Consider the following 18,382-nt stretch of genomic DNA (forward strand, 5'->3'; position numbering starts at 1 on the left):
CTTTTACATGCATATTATACTGACGTGTGTTCAATGTCTGAACATTGTGTGTTCTGTGTCTGATCTATGTATGTTGTGTCTGATCTCTGTGTTCGCTGCAGGGGGTGGAGACTGTGATCCTGGAGAATCCAACAAGAATAATGTGGTCCTATTTGGTCGTTCAGAGGGCAGGAAAGATCATGTGCTTCTGGACATACTTCCATACTCAGCCTACAGGGTAGAAACCTAATAGAGTCTATAGTCAGATTTAGGTTACATGAAAATTTTTAGCAGTTGACATGTTGTGATTTACTAATGACTTTCTCTTGCAGACTCCTACAGTCGTCTCGGTTGGTTTGCCCACAGAACTTCAGACTCCAGCCACTCAGTTTTGTCTCGAGCAGAAGTCTCATGCTGGAGCTAACCGTCACGTTTGGGCTGTGGACTTCCTGCAGCTGCTGCCGGTTCTGCCTGGAGCAAACACTCACCTGGTGCAGTTCTCAATCAACCTCGGGTGTGGAGCCTACCAGCCAGCCAACAGGTGACCAGAAAACAGTGATGAACCCCAAATCATCATTTACTCACCTGTGTGACTTCTTTCGTCTGTTCCTCTTAAAATGTGACATTGTAAACAACACTGGGATCCAAACAACAGTGGAGAAAACAACACTGAGACATCTTTCAAAACATCACTTTTTGTGTTTGCTATTATATTTAGGAAAGCCAAAATATTGTCAATAGAATAGAATAGAATAGAATAGAGTCTTTCTATTGCCACAAGAACAGCAAGAATAGTAGAAGTTGTAGTTTGTGTATCTTTATATTTATAGTTGTCCAGAAAAAGACAAGTTTTAGAACATGTACTGTTTAAAATTGGTGAATTAAAGATCTGTCTCCCCTTCTTCTGTTCTTCCATGCGTGAATCACAGCGTCAAACTGGAGTTTTCAACCAATCACGGTCGCTCCTGGTCTCTTCTGCACACTGAGTGTCTTCCTGAACTGTGTGCCGGATCACATCTGCCTCACAGCAGCATCTACTCCTCAGAGAACTACAGCGGGTCAGTCACTTCCTCGTTTGAACGCTTTCAGAAATCCCTGTGGTGTGTTCTGTTAACAGTGTGGTTTAATCTCTGTGTTCCTGTAGCTGGACGAGGATTACGATTCCTCTGCCCAACGCCGCACTCACAGACAGCACTCGCTTCCGCTGGAGACAGACCGCTGTGGGAAGCAGCAACATGTGGGCGATTGACAACGGTAAGAGCTGTTCAATCAACATGCAGGTCATATTTACAATCAAACTCAGCAGATGAGGCAGTGGTTTTGAGCCAGATCATGATCAGAGATGCTGACGATGATATGGTTGTGTTGTTCCAGTGTATATCGGGCCGTCCTGTTTGCGCTTCTGCTCCGGTAGAGGACATTGTTCACGGACGGGCTGCAAGTACGAACGTCTTTCAGTGAAACACTCTTTACTCTGTGAAAACTCCAATATCTTATATAAATGTGGGTTTTTTTAGGTGTGACCCTGGTTTCAGCGGTCCGGCGTGTGAGCTGGCGTCGCAGACCTTCCCTGCGTTTCTGTCCGAGAGTTTCTCCAGTGTGAGGCTGTCGTCCTATCACAGCTTCTCCTCACTGAGGGGGGCAGAGGTCAGCTTCGCCTGTGGGGTTTTGGCCAGTGGAAAAGCCCTGGTCTTCAACAGGGACAGTAGAAGACACATTGTTACGACCCCCCTGGACAGTTCACAGGCCAGGTACATACTCATACACACATTTTTTTATGTTTTATGGGGACTATCCCTAGGCGTATTGGTGAATTAGATTCTTAACAAAGAAACATTGTTTAAGAAACATTGTTTAGTACGTTTTAGTGCTATTTTAATTATGAGTACTCTGGAATTTCCTCATTAAACACATTTATGTTGTTATAACAGTGTAATAACCATTATGCAAATTTGTGTCATAATCACATAAACATGCACCCACTAAGTACTATTGCTCAGACATTTGCACTTTATTGGGGTCTTTTGGAATCATAAGCGTAAGATCATTTTTATCACTTTTACTTATCACTTCAATCAACAAGGTATTATTGTTCCTATTGGTTATACCTTAATAGAATTACTTAAAAATGAGCCCCGGGTCTCGTTTCTTTCGCTCTGGCAGGTATCTTCAGTTCACGCTGAGGCTGGGCAGTCGCAGCACGTCCAGCTCCTGTCCCGCTCCTGACCAGCCCGGTGAAGGAGTGCTGCTGCATTACTCCTCAGATAACGGCATCACCTGGACGCTGCTGCAGCATTATGCTTATCAGGGCTTCCATGAGCCCAGGTACACTGCCCTGAACACACACAGCTCTGCTGGACCTTACTGCGGTCATGTGGAGCGGCATGACATTTATCTTTACAGTGTTCGTGCACATCACAGGGAGGGAAGATTTGCATAACACCACCCAAATGCTTACGCACAGAAAGAAGGTGTAGCTTTTATTCTCGCTGCAGTATAGTTGCATGGAGACATTGTGTGTTTCCATCACACACTTTGTAATAATTGACTCGTTTTAGAAAGTTGCGGCAGAGAAGAGTAACAATAAAGTACAGTATGTGGAAAATAATGTGTTTTTGAACTCTTAAACGCATTTAATTACACCAAATACACCAAATATTCTTTATCACTATTTTTATTCCTCTGCTAGTTTCGCTGGTTAGACTGAATTGTTTCTTTTCAGGATCGTTTCTGTGGAGCTTCCTCCGGGGGCCCGTAAATTCGGCGTCCAGTTCCGCTGGTGGCAGCCGTACCACTCGGGCCGCGGGCAGGACGTCTGGGCTCTGGATGAGATCAGTATGACCTCGGTCCTCTTCAACATCATTAGCTTGGACTTCAGTAACGTGCTAGACGTGACTCAGAGCCTGGGCTTCTATCTAGGGAACGTGCAGCCATACTGCCAACATGACTGGACCCTCAGGTACCTGCCCCATGTTCACCACGGTATTCATTACTAGCTAAGACTTCGATATCCAGCCATTGAAGCAGTTAGGGTTAGGGTACAGAGACAGAAGAACAATATCATGACCCTAACTGACTGATTGCATTAACATCACTGCATTTGTGCTTCACTCCTTTCATGATTTTACTGGAATTTATGGATTTGGAGAACATCCAAAAAGGCACGTTAAAGGAACTGAATGACCTTTTAATGTACAATAAAAACCTTCAATAATTCATTAATGTTCAATGTTAGATGTCACAATCCACCCAACCACAGTCTGACCTGACATAAGCTCTCCAAGAACAAAAAAAGCACAAAAAGAGCTCTGTTTCAGATCCCAACGTTTGTCACCATTTGCCAGACTAGCAAAGAGAAATTGTTTTTGTATTTAATGCGAAAGCAAACAATAATAACAAAAATATTTCTGCGATTAATATTGCATTGAAATCCAAACCGCATCAGCGTTTCCCTTCAGGCGCCGTCTGAAATGAAAGTGTAAACCACAGTGATGTAAATATTTGCTCAGTTTTTCAGGCGATCACGGCTCGGCCTCCAGTATCCGCTACGTAGAAACACAATCCATGCAGATCGGAGCGTCCTACATGATCCAGTTCTCTCTGGTCATGGGCTGCGGACGCGAACCTTCTCCTCACATCGACACTCAGGTCCGGCTGGAGTTCTCCACCAATCACGGCTTGACTTGGCATCTCGTCAAGGAGGTGAGTACCACGGTATACATTCAAGTAAACATCATGGTATACATCATCTGATATGGCCTCTTCCCTCAGAAACCTCATTGTAAGAATGATAGAGTGTAGATGCTGTGATTCCTCTGTGATGTTCTGCTGGTTTGTGGGTAACAGGCCTGTCTCCCCGGCATGCCCAGCTGCTCTGAGTTCACTGCGTCCAGCGTCTATCATCCGTCTGAGTTCACAGACTGGAGACGCATTACACTTCCACTGCCGTACAAAACCTGGTGAGACGCACAGCTTGACCGCCAGTGAATAATATACATTTGACTCCTTTTATAACTAGAATACTACATCAGGAGATGTTTAAAGTCTCTTATTATATTACAAACAATACATGGCAAATATTTCAAGAGGATAAACACCAAAGACATGGCCTGTTTTCCTCATATTTCTGGTTGAATCTTTATTCTTGCTGTAGGTCGAGTGCGACGCGCTTCCGATGGATCCAGAATTACTATCAGGAGCAGGACGAGTGGGCTCTGGATGACATCTACATTGGGCAGCAGTGTCCTCAGATGTGCCGTGGACATGGATGGTGTGACCACGGTCACTGCAGGTCAGTCGTGGTCAGATTCACGTTTTCAAACTTTTGACCAAGTGTTTCGGTAACAATTTTCAATACGGGTACACAAATGTTACATTCAAACCTCCTGAATAATTGAACTATTTATTAATGATTACATCAGAAAGTAATGAACATTCTATATGATTTAGAGATTGTAATAAATTATTTGCTATTAATTTAACAATGTATTAGTTACCTCATGCCATAGTAAATTATGTTAATTACCACAGTGGTCAAAGGTATCTAATTTAACCTTTATCAAAGATATCATTATGTTGTAACTCTTGTTGACTCATAGATTATCTGTACATTAGTTAAGCATGAATTAATGCATATTAGTGCCACCATATTGTAATGTATTACCAGTATTTCTGCGTTATTTTCCATTTCTAACATAAAAGAAATCTTAGAAACAATCATTTACTTCACATTATTTTAACTGAGCACACAGGTTTTTTATTTCAATTGTTTTAATTATAAACAAATTAGAAATCTTCAATGTGGGCTAAGACAATTAAAATACGATATAAAAAGAAATCTGAATAATATATTTTTCTGGACAACAATACCATCAAGACTAATTAAATACTTTTAAATACTTGATAGCATTCACCAAGTGCTGTCAAACAATATATTTTTTATCTGAAATAAAACAATGAATTTATACATAAATAAATGTATGTGTGTTTGCTGTGTATATTTATTATATACGCAGTATATATTTAGAAAATATTGACATGCATTTACATGTACATATTTATATTCACATAAAAATATTATATAAAAATATATATTTAATATATAAACATAACAGATTTGTTTTAAATATATACATGCATATGTGTGTGCAATAAATACTTCTGTAGTGCTTTAGTCTGGTTCTTCCATCTCAATAATTTCTGTGCTGTTGTTTGGAAAATATTTATGATTCAGCACAAATAGTTAGACATAGAATGGTTCTAGTAACAGTGCAGTGTTTACACGAGGCTTTCGCTAATTAATAAAGAATTATTTAACGTTCTAAGTGATGCATTCCACTTTTTATTCTTTGTCACATTGATGAACGCGGTTCGAGACGCTGAATGTGATCTCTTCTCGGGCGGCCCAGGGTCAGATGAATGTGACGGCTCAAGGCGAGCGGGGATGATTTGTTGGTCACGGCGTTCAGCGGAGGCTCGTGAATCAGGGTCACGTGTTTGATCTGTTCTAGGTGTGATGAAGGCTTCACGGGCTCAGACTGCCAGCCGCTCAACACTCTGGCCTCCAGCGTGCTCTCAGACTTCGAGTCTCAGGAGACCCTGATGTCAGCGTGGCAGGAGGTGACCGGAGGCGAGATCGTGCCGCCCGACCAGGGCTGCGGGGTGGTTTCCTCCGGGTCCTCTCTGTACTTCAGTAAGGTACGATGGTTACGGCTCACTTTCGTTACGGATGTCTGCATTGCGTTTTTACCTAAACTTTAATTAGTTTTCTGATAAGGCAAACACTTGTGAGGCACAGTACAAACAACACTACAGTACATTTACAGTCTTACACACACTGTTTCATACACAAACTTCCTCAAAATATCACAAACACATTTACAAAATCCTTTGCCATAATATGAATTCCTGTTAGATGTGTGTGTGTGTTACAGAGAGAAATGTGTGTTGTGTTTTGAAAAAGTGTTTAATGAAATTATTAGATAATTAGTGTATAGATTTGCAGATTTAGTGTGTGCAAGGAAAGACTTGAAAAAAATGTAAATACACAGAAATAAGGACACACAAAATAATGTAAAAGATAAATATCCCTGAATCAGTGAACCCTTAGAAAATCAATGAGTGAAATTATTTGAATGAATGAAAATGTCACAAAAATATATATAATGTATAAGTACATAAGACCTGATGTAGTATCCATATTTGCCAAAATAAATGTAACTTGTCAACTTCAGGCTGGGCTGCGGCAGCTGGTCAGCTGGGACCTGGACACAGAGTGGGCGGAGTTTGTACAGTTCTACCTGCGTATGGGCGGAGACGGGGCGGAGTGTAACCAGGCCGACAGCAGAGAGGAGGGGCTTCTGCTGCAGTACAGTAACGACGGCGGGATCAGCTGGGGTCTGATCGCAGAGATGTACTTCACGGACTTCACCAAACCACGGTGAGAACAACTAAGATTTTTACTTCCAGTTCCAGGATCTAACGTAACGCATGCAAACGCACACATGTTCTCTCTCTTTATTTTTTGTCTGGAGTCATTTTAAAGTAATTGAGCGGGTGTTACACAACACCCAACCACACAACTAGCAATTAAAAAGCACCTAAGTAGGAATGAAGATGCATTAAGAGCTTTGAAAGAGCTTTTCAAAGAGCAGTGCAGTGGAATATCCTCCTGTGTGATGATTTAAACACTGCAGCTAGTTATTTTTTCTTACAATACAGGTAAGGGTCATAAGGGTACATTTTTTGAAACTCTGAATTAAATAAGCTAACCATTGATTTGTTTGGATAGGAAATTGAGAAAATCACTTTTATAAGCAATAGCAATAGACATTACTTATCAAAAATGAGGTTTTGATAAACTTATGGTAAGAATAATTAACAAAATAATCCTAATGATTTTTGGCATGAAAAATTGATCATTTTTACCATACAGTGCATTGCTGTCTATTGCTACAAATATCACATATATGCTGCTGATGACTGCTTCTCTGCTCCAGAGACACAGATTTCTGCCGTACTGTGTGTTTAGCATCTTTATGTGAATGTATTTTTAGTGTTTGTGACTGGATGCTTCTGTCTGGCTCAGGTTTGTTCATTATGAACTCCCTCTGGCTTCTAAAACGCCCTGCACTCGTTTCCGCTGGTGGCAGCCGCTGCACTCGGGCGAGGGCTACGATCAGTGGGCCATCGATGACGTGATCATCCTGTCTGAGCGAGAGAAGCACATCATCCCTATGGCTGATCCCACGCTTCCTCAGGTGAGACGGACACGAGCCGAAGCGCTCATCGAGACACGGCAGAGCTCTGATACTCCTGTGCTTCTCCCCGCAGAACTTCTACGAGAAACCGGCTTTCGATCATCCTCTCAACCAGATGAGCGTGTGGCTGATGCTGGGAAACGAAGGAATGGACAAGGATCGTAATGGGAGTTTCTGCGCTCCCACTCCCTCCGCCATAGTGTTTGGCCGGTCAGACGGGGACCGGATGGCAGTGACCCGAGACCTGGCGCTCCGTCCCGGATACACACTACAGTTCAAGGTACTGATGTAAGGCTGCGTGGAGGAATTCTTCTTTTTTGTAAGAAATTACAAAAGAGGTTAGGATGATTTCAAGGGCCCCCCGATGGGAGATTTCAACCCCCCCCAGAACATGATTTTTATTAAGGGGGACTAAACGCAATCACAGTAGTTATATAATAAACTGAATTATTAACCCAATTGATTGCAAACATAATTTGCTAAAAGAGTCGCACAGCAAGACATCATATGGAGTTTATTCTGCACTGCTTTTTAAGACTGGCAAATTAAAATGGTCTGATTTTAAAGTTGTATCCATTTTTTTAATTCATATGTTATAAGCAATCCAGTTTTTAAATTAAATATTCACATCAGAATGTTTTAACTGGATCTTCTTTCTGGTGATGTGTGCAGGATTCCTCCAATCAGTTTGCACTCTTAAACTCCGCCCCTCAAGCTTATGCACATCTGCACACACTTCTGAGTGCCACGCCCACCTCTCAACATCCAATCACAATCCATGCACAGAACCAAGTTCTAACCTACATGTATTTCATGTTTGATCCATTACACTTAGATACATGTTCGTCACAATGGTGTTGCTTCTTTATTTTCATTGCAGCCTTAAACATACGTCTTTGTTTTCATGTGGTTTTTCTTGTCACCTTCATGCAAATCTTCAAGAATAAATTGTGCGTTTGGTCTCTTTTTCAGCTGAACATCGGCTGCGAGTCGGTCTTCAGCGCATCGGCACCGGTTCTGCTCCAGTATTCTCATGACGCGGGCCGCACATGGGCCCTGGTGCAGGAGGGCTGTTTCCCAGCATCCCCTGGGGCCACCAGCTGTGAGGGCAGCGGGCGAGAACTCAGAGAGCCCACTGTGTACCACACGGGAGACTACGAGCGCTGGACCAGAGTCACGGTCGTACTTCCACGGATCGTGGCCGCCAGGTGCCTGGAACCTGACTTTGTTCTTATACATTGACTTATAGCGTCTAGTTCTAAAGAACAACTTTTTAAAATACTTTCCCAATGCTTTATAACCAATTCTTTACACCTCAAGCAAATATCCCAGGGGTTGCTATTATTTTTTAAGGCAATGATTATAATAATGAGCCTCGGCTTAGACGAGCTTGTGTGTGTGATCTCTATGTTCCCGTGTCATTTTCAGCAAGACGCGCTTCCGCTGGTTCCAGGAGAGCAGTGTGTATCGAGACGCCCCTGCGTTTGCGCTGGATGGAGTCTATATCTCTGAGCCCTGTCCCAATCACTGTGGCGGTCACGGAGACTGCATCTCAGGCGTCTGCTTCTGTGATATGGGATACACAGGTAACACTCTTCACCACGGGTTTCACCACGTCTTCTTTCAGAGGCCTTCAGGGCATGTGTTAATATAAAAAATTTCTTCTTTGACAAATGTAAAAACCCTTTCATGAATCAATCACCTTTATTTATATAGAGCTTTTAACAATACATATCGTGTCAAAGCACTGAACAGTATCAAATAGAATGTGAGAATAGAGTGTCAGTAATGTTAAACACTCAGTTTTCAGATAATGGCATTACATTATTGAATGCAGAGACACCATTGTATATATAAGCTCCATTTCCATAGGATCTTTGTAATCAAGTCAATGATAATCACTACAAATTAAGTGTCCCCAACAAAGCAAGCCAGAGGCAACAGCGTCAAGGAACCTTGAAGGAACATTCATGATAGAATGGAGAAAGAAAAAACCTTGGGAGAAACCAGGGTCAGTTGGGGCCAGTTCTCCACTGATCAAACAACCAGCACTTAAATGCAGCTGTATCAGATTGTGTAAGAGACTTATTGTGTGTGTGAGAGATTGTAAATACATATTTAGTCTAAAACTACAGTAAGATAATGTTCACACACAACACTCTGCACTGACCCCCGGTTTCTCTCAACATGGCAACCCCAGAGCTGTCGGTCAATACATGAGTAACTGGTGCTAATTATTTGAAACATCTTGAGTCTCATACTCTTCCTAAATTAAAAAAGTACTTTAGTTTACAATTTACTTGAAAAAGTAATCTCATTACGCTTTTTGTACTACATTACTCCCAACACTGGGCACCACTATATGTGATGTTGTTGTTATGTCTGTAAATGAATGGTTATGTCTGTGTCTGCGGGGGTCAGTGGAGGTGGACCGGTCCAGCTGTGTCCCGTCTGCTCCGAGTCCCACTGAACTGGTGGAGGATTTCGAGGGCAAGCTTAGCCCGCTGTGGCAGAGTCTGAGCGGAGGACAGATTGGAGACGGCTGTGGGAGCATCAGCGAAGGCAAAGCGCTGTACTTCAGCAGCCTGGGCAGACGAGAGGCTCGCACCACGCCACTGGACACCACCAACACCCGGTCAGTGCCACAGTGCTGCTGGACACTCACAAACTCATGTGTTTCACATTTCATATTCTACTGTGATTGTTTTCTCCGTGACTCACGTAGAACACTGTCGTTTTCTTTTTCTGCACAGTTTGGTTCAATTCTACATTCGTATCGGAGGGAAAAACATGGGCTCCACCTGCACTCGGCCCCGCTCCCGAAACGAAGGTGAATGTTGACCAGTTCAGCTGCTGATCTGCAACAATACAAAATATCTACTGTAGGATTTACAGTAAAAAAAAAATGGCAGCTGTGGTTTCCAGAATTTTACAATAAAACATACAGTAGCATCTTTTAGGTTTTCTGGATTAAACTTAAATTTAAATGCTGTAGTTCATTAATATTAATGATATAATGTTAATATACCGACCTATTTAAAGTACTTAAATCTGTTTAGCACCACACTTATTACCACTAAAAGCAGGTGGTGATGAGAAGGTCACATGATAAATCAAAGCAGCTTTTCTGCAAACTGAGAAAGAAAACACTAATATATGAAGAATAATCTCATTCACAAACACTGAATACCATAATAGTGACATATATTATACTGAAATAATGAAACAGACATTTGTTTAACACCATTAGATGTTAAATACAACCCTAATAAACATAACAAAATAGAAACCATTTCAAAAGCAAATGTGAAATGTAGCACTGGAATTCTGGGAATGTCCATTTATGGTTTTTCACTGTAACCTGTTAATTGGTCGTTAAAATCACAAGATTTTTTTTCTTCTTTTCACAAGAAGTGTAGTTATGTCTATACATCAGCAGGATGAGACGATACCAGTAATCACGTACCAGTAATACTGTTTCCTTTTCTCATCTTCTCAATTACTCAGCGATTATTCCTTGCTTATGTCCGACAGGTGTGATTGTCCAGTTTTCCATAAACAATGGCGTTGAGTGGCAGCTCTTGCGAGAGCTGGACTTCAGCTCGTTCCTGGAGCCCCAGGTGGTGACCATCGAGCTCCCGTCCGCAGCCAAGACGCCTCACACCGTGTTCCGCTGGTGGCAGCCGCAGCAGGGTGAGAACAAGCCCATAGCAAAGCGTCTGACAGCAGACACGCAGCACCTCACGTCTTCCTCTTCCTCAGGTAAACACTCAGCCCAGTGGGGTCTGGATAACGTTCTGATCGGGATGAACGACAGCGCTAGAAATGGCTTCTTCGACACGTTTGATGGCACGTCTCCACTGAGACACAACTGGTATCGAGTCGTAGGTGGAGAAGTGACCGCAGACTGTCTGAGCCCCAACTCAGTGTTGAACTTCAACTCTGAGGTCATGGACAGTGAGTTAATCGCCAACACACATTTACACAAGACATTTATGAGCGCATCTTTATCTGCAAAATGAGGCGTTTACATATCTACAGTATGTAGCTACAACATTTTATGATGGCTCCTTTCGACATGTTTATCAGATGCATGTACACAATAATGTGTTTAAATCATTGATCAGGTAACACAAACTCACAATGTGTAAAAATAGTGGAACAATACTAAGTTGATCAGGCTTCATTAAGTTTGTGTTTGCATACAGTGATGGGCAAAATTATTACAACACTAATATTTTTACGTTTTAAGTCAGTTATTTCTATCATCTGCTGTAGTGTGTCAGTAGGAAATATCTGTGCACATTTCCAAACATTCATTTCACCAGTAATTGTAATAATTCAGAGATTTTTGTCTGAGAACATCATCATCCAGTCTGTCTGGAATGACATGAAGAAACTGAGACAGACTCAAACAACATCTCAAAGATGCTTCAAAAAACCTACCTGAAAAGTTACAGTAATGTTTCAAAGTTTCAGGCAGTTGTGGAAAAATGCTGCAATATAAAAAAATTATGTCATAAATTCATTTCTTTCTTTATCTATTAAACTGTATGAACTAAATAAAATAAAGATAGATTACTTAAAAGCATTTTAGCTCCTGATTATACTAGTATACAAATAATTTTAACAGTTTTAACTGTAGTTCTATCTTTAATGCATTTCTATAAAAATGACTTTACACTATCCACAAGCTTTTTACAAAGACTGACCCATTCAGAACTAAATGAACCACTCAGAATCTGTATGATGCTGGGTTTAAGGTGTGAATGCTCTCTCTCTAGAGAGGCCACGTTATGCTGAGAGCTGGGACTTCGAGGTGTCTGGATCTTCATTCCTGCAGTTCGATCTGAGCATGGGCTGCAGTAAGGCTGCATCTTCGGCCCACGGCATCCATCTTGAGTTCTCCACAGACTGCGGGAGACACTGGACGCTCGTCACACCCGAGTGTGTGCCTCCGGCCATCGGCTGCTCCGGATACACACAGCGGTCCGTGTTCAGCGCTCCTCAGTTCCTGCAGTGGAGGAGAGTCACCGTCTACCTGCCCAGCGCTGCCATGTAGGACCCGCTCTTACACAGATGATGCTGTGCCTGTGTCTCAGATGATTTATACACGCATTTCAGTCCCACACTAAGGGCCATTTTTACCAAACAGAGCAAATTAGAGCGCAACTGACAAAGTGATGGCAGTAACTGCAAAGAGCAAACCTTAGTAAATCACCTTGATTCATTTTGTTGCTCTCCTCCCATAAATACTCTGAAATACAAACTCCTACGAATAAAAATGAAATAAGATCAGCTGCAAACATACCTGTGTCTGCAACTTTTCATCGCTAATGTTTTACTGCGTGTCTTTAGTAAATCCAGACGTTAACTCACTATGGGTTTCATCAAGAATGTTCAATGGTTTTAATGGTGTTAATGAGGGGCCGGGTCTTAATGACTTTGCACATAAATTGCACACACTTAAAACTTATTAAAGTAACTCTATACTTTTAAGAGTTTTTAAGAGTGGACATAACTGCTACAGATTTGTCTTTGCAGTATGCTTGTGTATAATTTACGTTGTAGAGTAAAACAGCTAAGTATTATGAAGTTACCACAGACCTTGTTTTACTCATAAACAGAACCATACCCATTATAAAACCTCATAGGACAATCTCGTTGGATCACAGATGCAGCAATTTATATTTTTGAATGTTGTTCCAATCCTGCAGTTCACCCAGAACACGTTTCCGCTGGATCCAGCCTCACTTTGCTCCGGGAGCTGATGGCTGGGCTCTGGACAATGTGCTGCTGACCCCCGGCTGCCCGTGGATGTGTTCTGGTCATGGACTGTGTGACAGTGGACACTGTGTGTAAGTGTGGACCCAGCTACTCTAGCTCCTGATAGCTTCATATGCTCCTCAGAAATCCTGAAGTGACACTGGTGTTTCTCTATTTCAGCTGTGATAAGGGCTTCGGTGGCCCTCACTGTGTCCCTCTGGTTGCTTTGCCGTCCGTTCTGAAGGAAGATTTCAATGAAAACCTGATGGCTGATGTCTGGCCAGAGGTGTATGGGGCAGAAAGAGGCACGCTGAGCGGAGAGCCTCTGAAATCAGGAACAGCCCTCATCTTTAAAGGAGTGAGTATTGGAGTCAAACAGCAGCACTCTGTTTTTCAATGGCAAATTGTTGCACTGCCTTATGCATTGAATCAGCTGCTGTCACAGCAGTAAAGGAACACTTGTTTCCAGCATTTATTTATTTAGTAGCACATTATTTTGATAGCCCATATTAGACATTCTACTATAAGTATCTTTGCAACTGTCAAATAGCAGTCTTTAGTAGACTATCTGCTTTATATCTGCTCACACTTGAGGGACATTCTACTGACTCATGAAGTCTCTTCGTAACTATATTTCAACTCATTCAGCTAACCCTAAACAGTGTTCAGAGCTCCTTAATCTCTGAGCAGGTCAAATCTGTTGAGGTTAAATTCACATCTCGCACACTTCAGTGCACTTTGAATGGAATATATTTGCATATTTGCTGCAAAATGGAATTATGGGGGAATATCAAAAGCAATATATATATATATATATATAATATATATATATATCCATATATATATATATATAAAATATATAGATATATAGGGTCCATAGTACAAAATGTGCAGAGCAGGGGGTGCGAGGAATGGAATTGAGAACCGCCCCAGTTTTATTTTCTATATTTTTGCTAACGATGGGTTCTATCTTTGAGAAACATGGAGTGTCCCTCCACACCAAGACATGCAATGGTCAGGACAGGAAGCAGTCAATCAAAAACACAGAAACAGTCCAAGGATTAAAACACAAGAAAGGCAAAACTTAGGAACATGGAAACTAGGAAACATGAAAGGACTAAACATTCAATCACCGATGATATGAGTGTGTGTGTGTGTCACTCTTATAGAGGTGATGAGACACATGTAAATGCAACTGGTTATGAGTCTGGGCAAGGTTTATGGAGATTGTAGTCTGTGAAAATGTGAGAAAAGTTTGGAGGGGAGTGACCTCATGGCCGCTCCAGCTGGTGATATCTCTCTCAGGCAATCTATATTCATAAATCAAATAGGTGCTTAAGATTCTGTAATCATGGTCTCTTCTTTATTCCTAGATTGAGATTCCAATGCAGAGGTGATTGAAACTTTGTGTTTTCCTGATTTGTCTGGATATCTGCTGTGTGTATCTGCAGGAAGGGCTACGTATGCTGGTCTCTGCAGATCTAGACTGCACAAACACCATGTACATACAGTTTTCATTCAAGTTCATAACAAAGGGTGAGTCTGAAGTGAAACGTGTAGTATCTCTAGCTTTTCAGATTGTTTTCTGTTATCTGATGGAAATGAATGCGTTGGTTGTAAACATGTTATCTTCTGCATGTTTTACTGTTAGGTGTACCTGAGCGCTCTCATTCGGTGCTGTTGCAGTATTCTGTGAATGGAGGGATCAGCTGGCTGCTTATAGATGAGTTTTATTTCCCCACTTCCACAGACACACTGTTTGTTCACATGTCTTTGCCTCCCAGCGCACAGACGAACGCTACACGCTTCAGATTGTGGCAGCCATACAACAGTGGTAAGAAAACACAATCATCCAAATTTACCCACATTTACCTCACTCACTTCTATTCAAACACATCACTGGTATATTAAGATGAGTTTGTGTGTTTCCATTATTGAAAGTGAGAACTATCACTGGATAATTTGTTCTATGAGGACAATTTGAATGCATAAAGGCTGGAATCACTAAACATTTGCCCAGATTTTTGCACAAGCTTTATTTTCTCTGTAACTGTTTCAGAAGCCTTCAAGTGTATGATGCCTAGTGTTTTAAAAGGCATGTTGTGTATTTCAGCCTTATTTGCATTTGATTACAGAGCCTGATAAACAGTTCAAACGTATACAAGCGAGAGACAAAATGCTCTTGTTCTAACCAGTGTCTAACAGAGTCTTTTTGTCATTTCTATAATTGTTACTCTTGTCATTTTTCAAACCCACAGGGAAGAAGGAAGAGGTGTGGGTGATTGATGACCTGATCATAGATGGCAACACCATCAATAGCTTGCCGGTTATATTAGACAGTTTTGAGGGAGGTCCTCAGGAAGGGAACTGGCTGTTTTATCCCGGAGGAAACACTGGATTCTACTGCCCCTATCAGAGGGCAGGACTGTGAGTATCTGTATCTGTATCTGTGTGAGTATGAGTATCTGCATAGTGTTCAGCTCATATCATATACACCAGTGTTCAAGGATGTAAACCACAGTCAGCTCATGACTCTGGATTTAAGCAGCATCAGTCCATCCTCTGTCATCCAAACAATCACTGAGCCTCCAGCTCTTGATATTGTGATCTCAATGTTGAGAGAGAGTGATGCCATCTTCTTAGTCTCACTGTGTTTGCAGCGAAGAGGACTCAGCCATGGTGTTCATGTCCAGTGAGCTGGGTGAGCACTCCATCACCACCAGAGATATTGATGTCAACGAGAACACTGTCATCCAGTTCGAGGTAGGGCTTTGGCATCTTCATAACTGTAAATTGTAGTAAAGAACCTCATTATCAGCTGTGTGATTCCTGTTCTAGATTAATGTGGGCTGCACAACGGAAAGCTCTTCCTTGAATCCTGTGCGTCTGGAGTTTTCTCGGGATTTCGGAGCCACGTGGCATCTGCTGGTTCCTCTGTGTGCCGGAGGGCCCAGACTCAGCTCTCTCTGCTCAACTGAGCTTCACCCGGCCAGCATCTACTATCCTGGCACCACGCAGGGCTGGAGAAGAGAAATTATCCAGTTCGGCAAGCTGCGGTTGTGCGGGTCAGCAAGAGGCATTTGTGTGTCTTTGCGCTTCACTGTTTTGTGTTGGGTGTGTGATGTTTTTCTGTGCTCTGCAGCTCAGTGAGGTTCCGCTGGTATCAGGGGTTTTATTCAGGCGGCACAGCTCCAGCCACATGGGCCCTGGACAGCGTTTACATTGGCCCTCAGTGCCAGAACATGTGTAAGGGCCACGGTGTGTGTGTGACTGGCACTCATTGCAGCTGCGATCCGGGCTACTCTGGTCCTGACTGCTCCATCCCGGATGTGCCGAACCCAGATTTCCTGAAGGAGGATTTCGAAGGTACAGAAGAAAAACATTTTATCTGATGTGATATTTCATAAGAAGCAGCAAGACATTTAGTTGAGCTGTGTAGCCTTGCTGTCATGAAATCTTGTTGGTGCAATACATATTACACAAGTGATTATTCTGCTTGTTACTTTTACCATAAATGAGTTGCGCTGATTTTCATTGTACAGCAGTGCATTATGATTCTGCTCCTCATAACCGTACAGTAAACAGGAAATATCTTAATGGTGCAGGCTCTTGGTTTTCTCCTTGATTCCTTCTCTAAAGTAAACATTTTATCGATTATATTGCTCCTGTGAAAGCCAGCAAGAAGACTGGCAGACAAAAAGTACCCTGGAGTAAATCAAATCTGACAGAAAAACTGACAGGATGTGGCAGAAGAAGAAAATTTCAAATTCACAACAGCATCTATAAAGACAACCTTCATGCTAGATTAGAGCATGAATAGAGCAGATTCACTGGGATTATAAAAATTATGTTGATTATGTCACAAAGGTGGAGTTTTGGAGTCTGAACATTTCAAGCTGATGAGTGGAGGAAAGCCTTCCAGAAAGTGTGGCATCACCACCAGCGGCAATCACCTGTTCTTCAGCGAGGACGGTCTGCGAATGCTGGAGACATTAGATCTGGACCTGTCTAACGCTAGGTATTTCACAAACAGACTATATGGTTCAATGTGAAAAATGTCCTTCACACCATTAGTAATGAAGACATGTGTCCTGGTCAGGTTTATCCAGTTCTTCCTGAGGCTGGGCTGTGGTAAAGCAGCTCCTGACCCGCGCTCCCAGCCGGTGCTCCTGCAGTTCTCTGTGGATGGAGGGTTAAACTGGGCTCTTCTGCAGGAGTTCCTCTACAGCAATAGCAGTAACCAAGCTCACCTAGTGGCTTTGGAGATTCCTCTTCGAGCACGATCCTCAGCCACACGCCTGCGCTGGTGGCAGCCGTCTGAGAACGGACACTTCCACAGCCCCTGGGTTATTGATAAAGTAAAGAGCTGCTACGCCAAGACATGTGTGCCATTACTGCAATACCATTATTAACACTGTATTATATATGCATATTTAAAAACAGTGCCTTGCAAAAGTGATTAAAAACATAAAGCGATTATTATAGCTGTTATATATGGTGGTATTTGAATTCCACTGAAACTCAGAGCTCATTATTTGATTATACTTGATTGTGACGGTTTTCTTTAAACCACTGGTCTCAAACTCAATTCCTGGAGGGCCACAGTTTAGCTCCAACCAGCTCCAAGTCACACCTGCTTGGAAGTTTCTAGTGATCCTAAAGACCTTGATTAGCTGAATTAGATTAGGGTTAGAGCAAAAGTGTACAAAACTGTGGCCCTTCAGGAACTGAGTTTGAGACCAATGCTTTAAACATTCTACTAACTACTGACTACTGACTTTGCAACTACATGTCAATTAGCTCTTATTAGAGTATTGCTAGAATGCTGGGTTAGGGTTAGTAGAATAAATTGATATGTTCTTGCAAAGTTAATTTGCAGAATATCTAAAGGGGACCCTCACAATAACAAGTTAAAAGTTTTTTTTCTGAAATGGTTTTATATCAAATTATAATACACCAATGACAATTGGGTATGGTAAGTACATGCTAGTTTAATGTATCATTCAGTTGCTATTTTGATTTTATCAGTAGACTTCCAGGGTGTTCAAGTTAGCCGCAAGAATGCCACAGGTTTTGGACTGGGCCAAACTGAGACATGTTTGGGTCAGTCCAGTCTTTATTTGTCCATTTGTGTTTATGATCAAAGTCCCAAAGTTTCAGGACTGTTCCTGCTGGAATATATTATCTTATACCTGTTTAAGTCTTTAAGTTAAATTTGAATATTTATTAAATCTAGTAAAATTCAGGTTGCATTTCTCAAAGGCATCCTCAACTTCTACAAACAAACCAGGTTTGCAAAGCTTTTGGGAAACGCAGGCCAGGCATCTGAATGGTTCTGCAAGGCACTGTTTATACCACCAATGAACATTTGGGCAGTT

General features: G+C 41.9%; 1 protein-coding gene across 4 annotated transcripts in view; it reads left to right on the forward strand.

The window, feature by feature from the left end:
• Positions 1 to 18,382, forward strand: part of LOC122335805 (reelin-like) — a 77,328-nt gene that overhangs the window by 44,169 nt on the left and 14,777 nt on the right. For all 4 annotated transcript variants that reach the window (XM_043233607.1, XM_043233608.1, XM_043233609.1 and 1 more), the window contains exons 13-44: positions 102 to 217; positions 312 to 520; positions 909 to 1,037; positions 1,124 to 1,233; positions 1,354 to 1,420; positions 1,497 to 1,730; positions 2,143 to 2,304; positions 2,702 to 2,938; positions 3,489 to 3,681; positions 3,826 to 3,938; positions 4,133 to 4,270; positions 5,490 to 5,676; positions 6,213 to 6,418; positions 7,067 to 7,238; positions 7,312 to 7,518; positions 8,211 to 8,446; positions 8,667 to 8,824; positions 9,660 to 9,873; positions 9,992 to 10,068; positions 10,773 to 10,931; positions 11,001 to 11,195; positions 12,023 to 12,296; positions 12,956 to 13,096; positions 13,185 to 13,362; positions 14,456 to 14,540; positions 14,656 to 14,838; positions 15,263 to 15,431; positions 15,665 to 15,767; positions 15,843 to 16,069; positions 16,147 to 16,370; positions 16,872 to 17,022; positions 17,104 to 17,362. In XM_043233607.1, coding sequence (XP_043089542.1) covers positions 102 to 217; positions 312 to 520; positions 909 to 1,037; positions 1,124 to 1,233; positions 1,354 to 1,420; positions 1,497 to 1,730; positions 2,143 to 2,304; positions 2,702 to 2,938; positions 3,489 to 3,681; positions 3,826 to 3,938; positions 4,133 to 4,270; positions 5,490 to 5,676; positions 6,213 to 6,418; positions 7,067 to 7,238; positions 7,312 to 7,518; positions 8,211 to 8,446; positions 8,667 to 8,824; positions 9,660 to 9,873; positions 9,992 to 10,068; positions 10,773 to 10,931; positions 11,001 to 11,195; positions 12,023 to 12,296; positions 12,956 to 13,096; positions 13,185 to 13,362; positions 14,456 to 14,540; positions 14,656 to 14,838; positions 15,263 to 15,431; positions 15,665 to 15,767; positions 15,843 to 16,069; positions 16,147 to 16,370; positions 16,872 to 17,022; positions 17,104 to 17,362 — 5,513 coding nt within the window. The remainder of the gene's footprint in view (positions 1 to 101; positions 218 to 311; positions 521 to 908; positions 1,038 to 1,123; positions 1,234 to 1,353; positions 1,421 to 1,496; positions 1,731 to 2,142; positions 2,305 to 2,701; positions 2,939 to 3,488; positions 3,682 to 3,825; positions 3,939 to 4,132; positions 4,271 to 5,489; positions 5,677 to 6,212; positions 6,419 to 7,066; positions 7,239 to 7,311; positions 7,519 to 8,210; positions 8,447 to 8,666; positions 8,825 to 9,659; positions 9,874 to 9,991; positions 10,069 to 10,772; positions 10,932 to 11,000; positions 11,196 to 12,022; positions 12,297 to 12,955; positions 13,097 to 13,184; positions 13,363 to 14,455; positions 14,541 to 14,655; positions 14,839 to 15,262; positions 15,432 to 15,664; positions 15,768 to 15,842; positions 16,070 to 16,146; positions 16,371 to 16,871; positions 17,023 to 17,103; positions 17,363 to 18,382) is intronic.

The sequence above is a fragment of the Puntigrus tetrazona genome, unplaced genomic scaffold (assembly GCF_018831695.1).
Source record: "Puntigrus tetrazona isolate hp1 unplaced genomic scaffold, ASM1883169v1 S000000897, whole genome shotgun sequence".
NCBI lineage: Eukaryota > Metazoa > Chordata > Actinopteri > Cypriniformes > Cyprinidae > Puntigrus > Puntigrus tetrazona.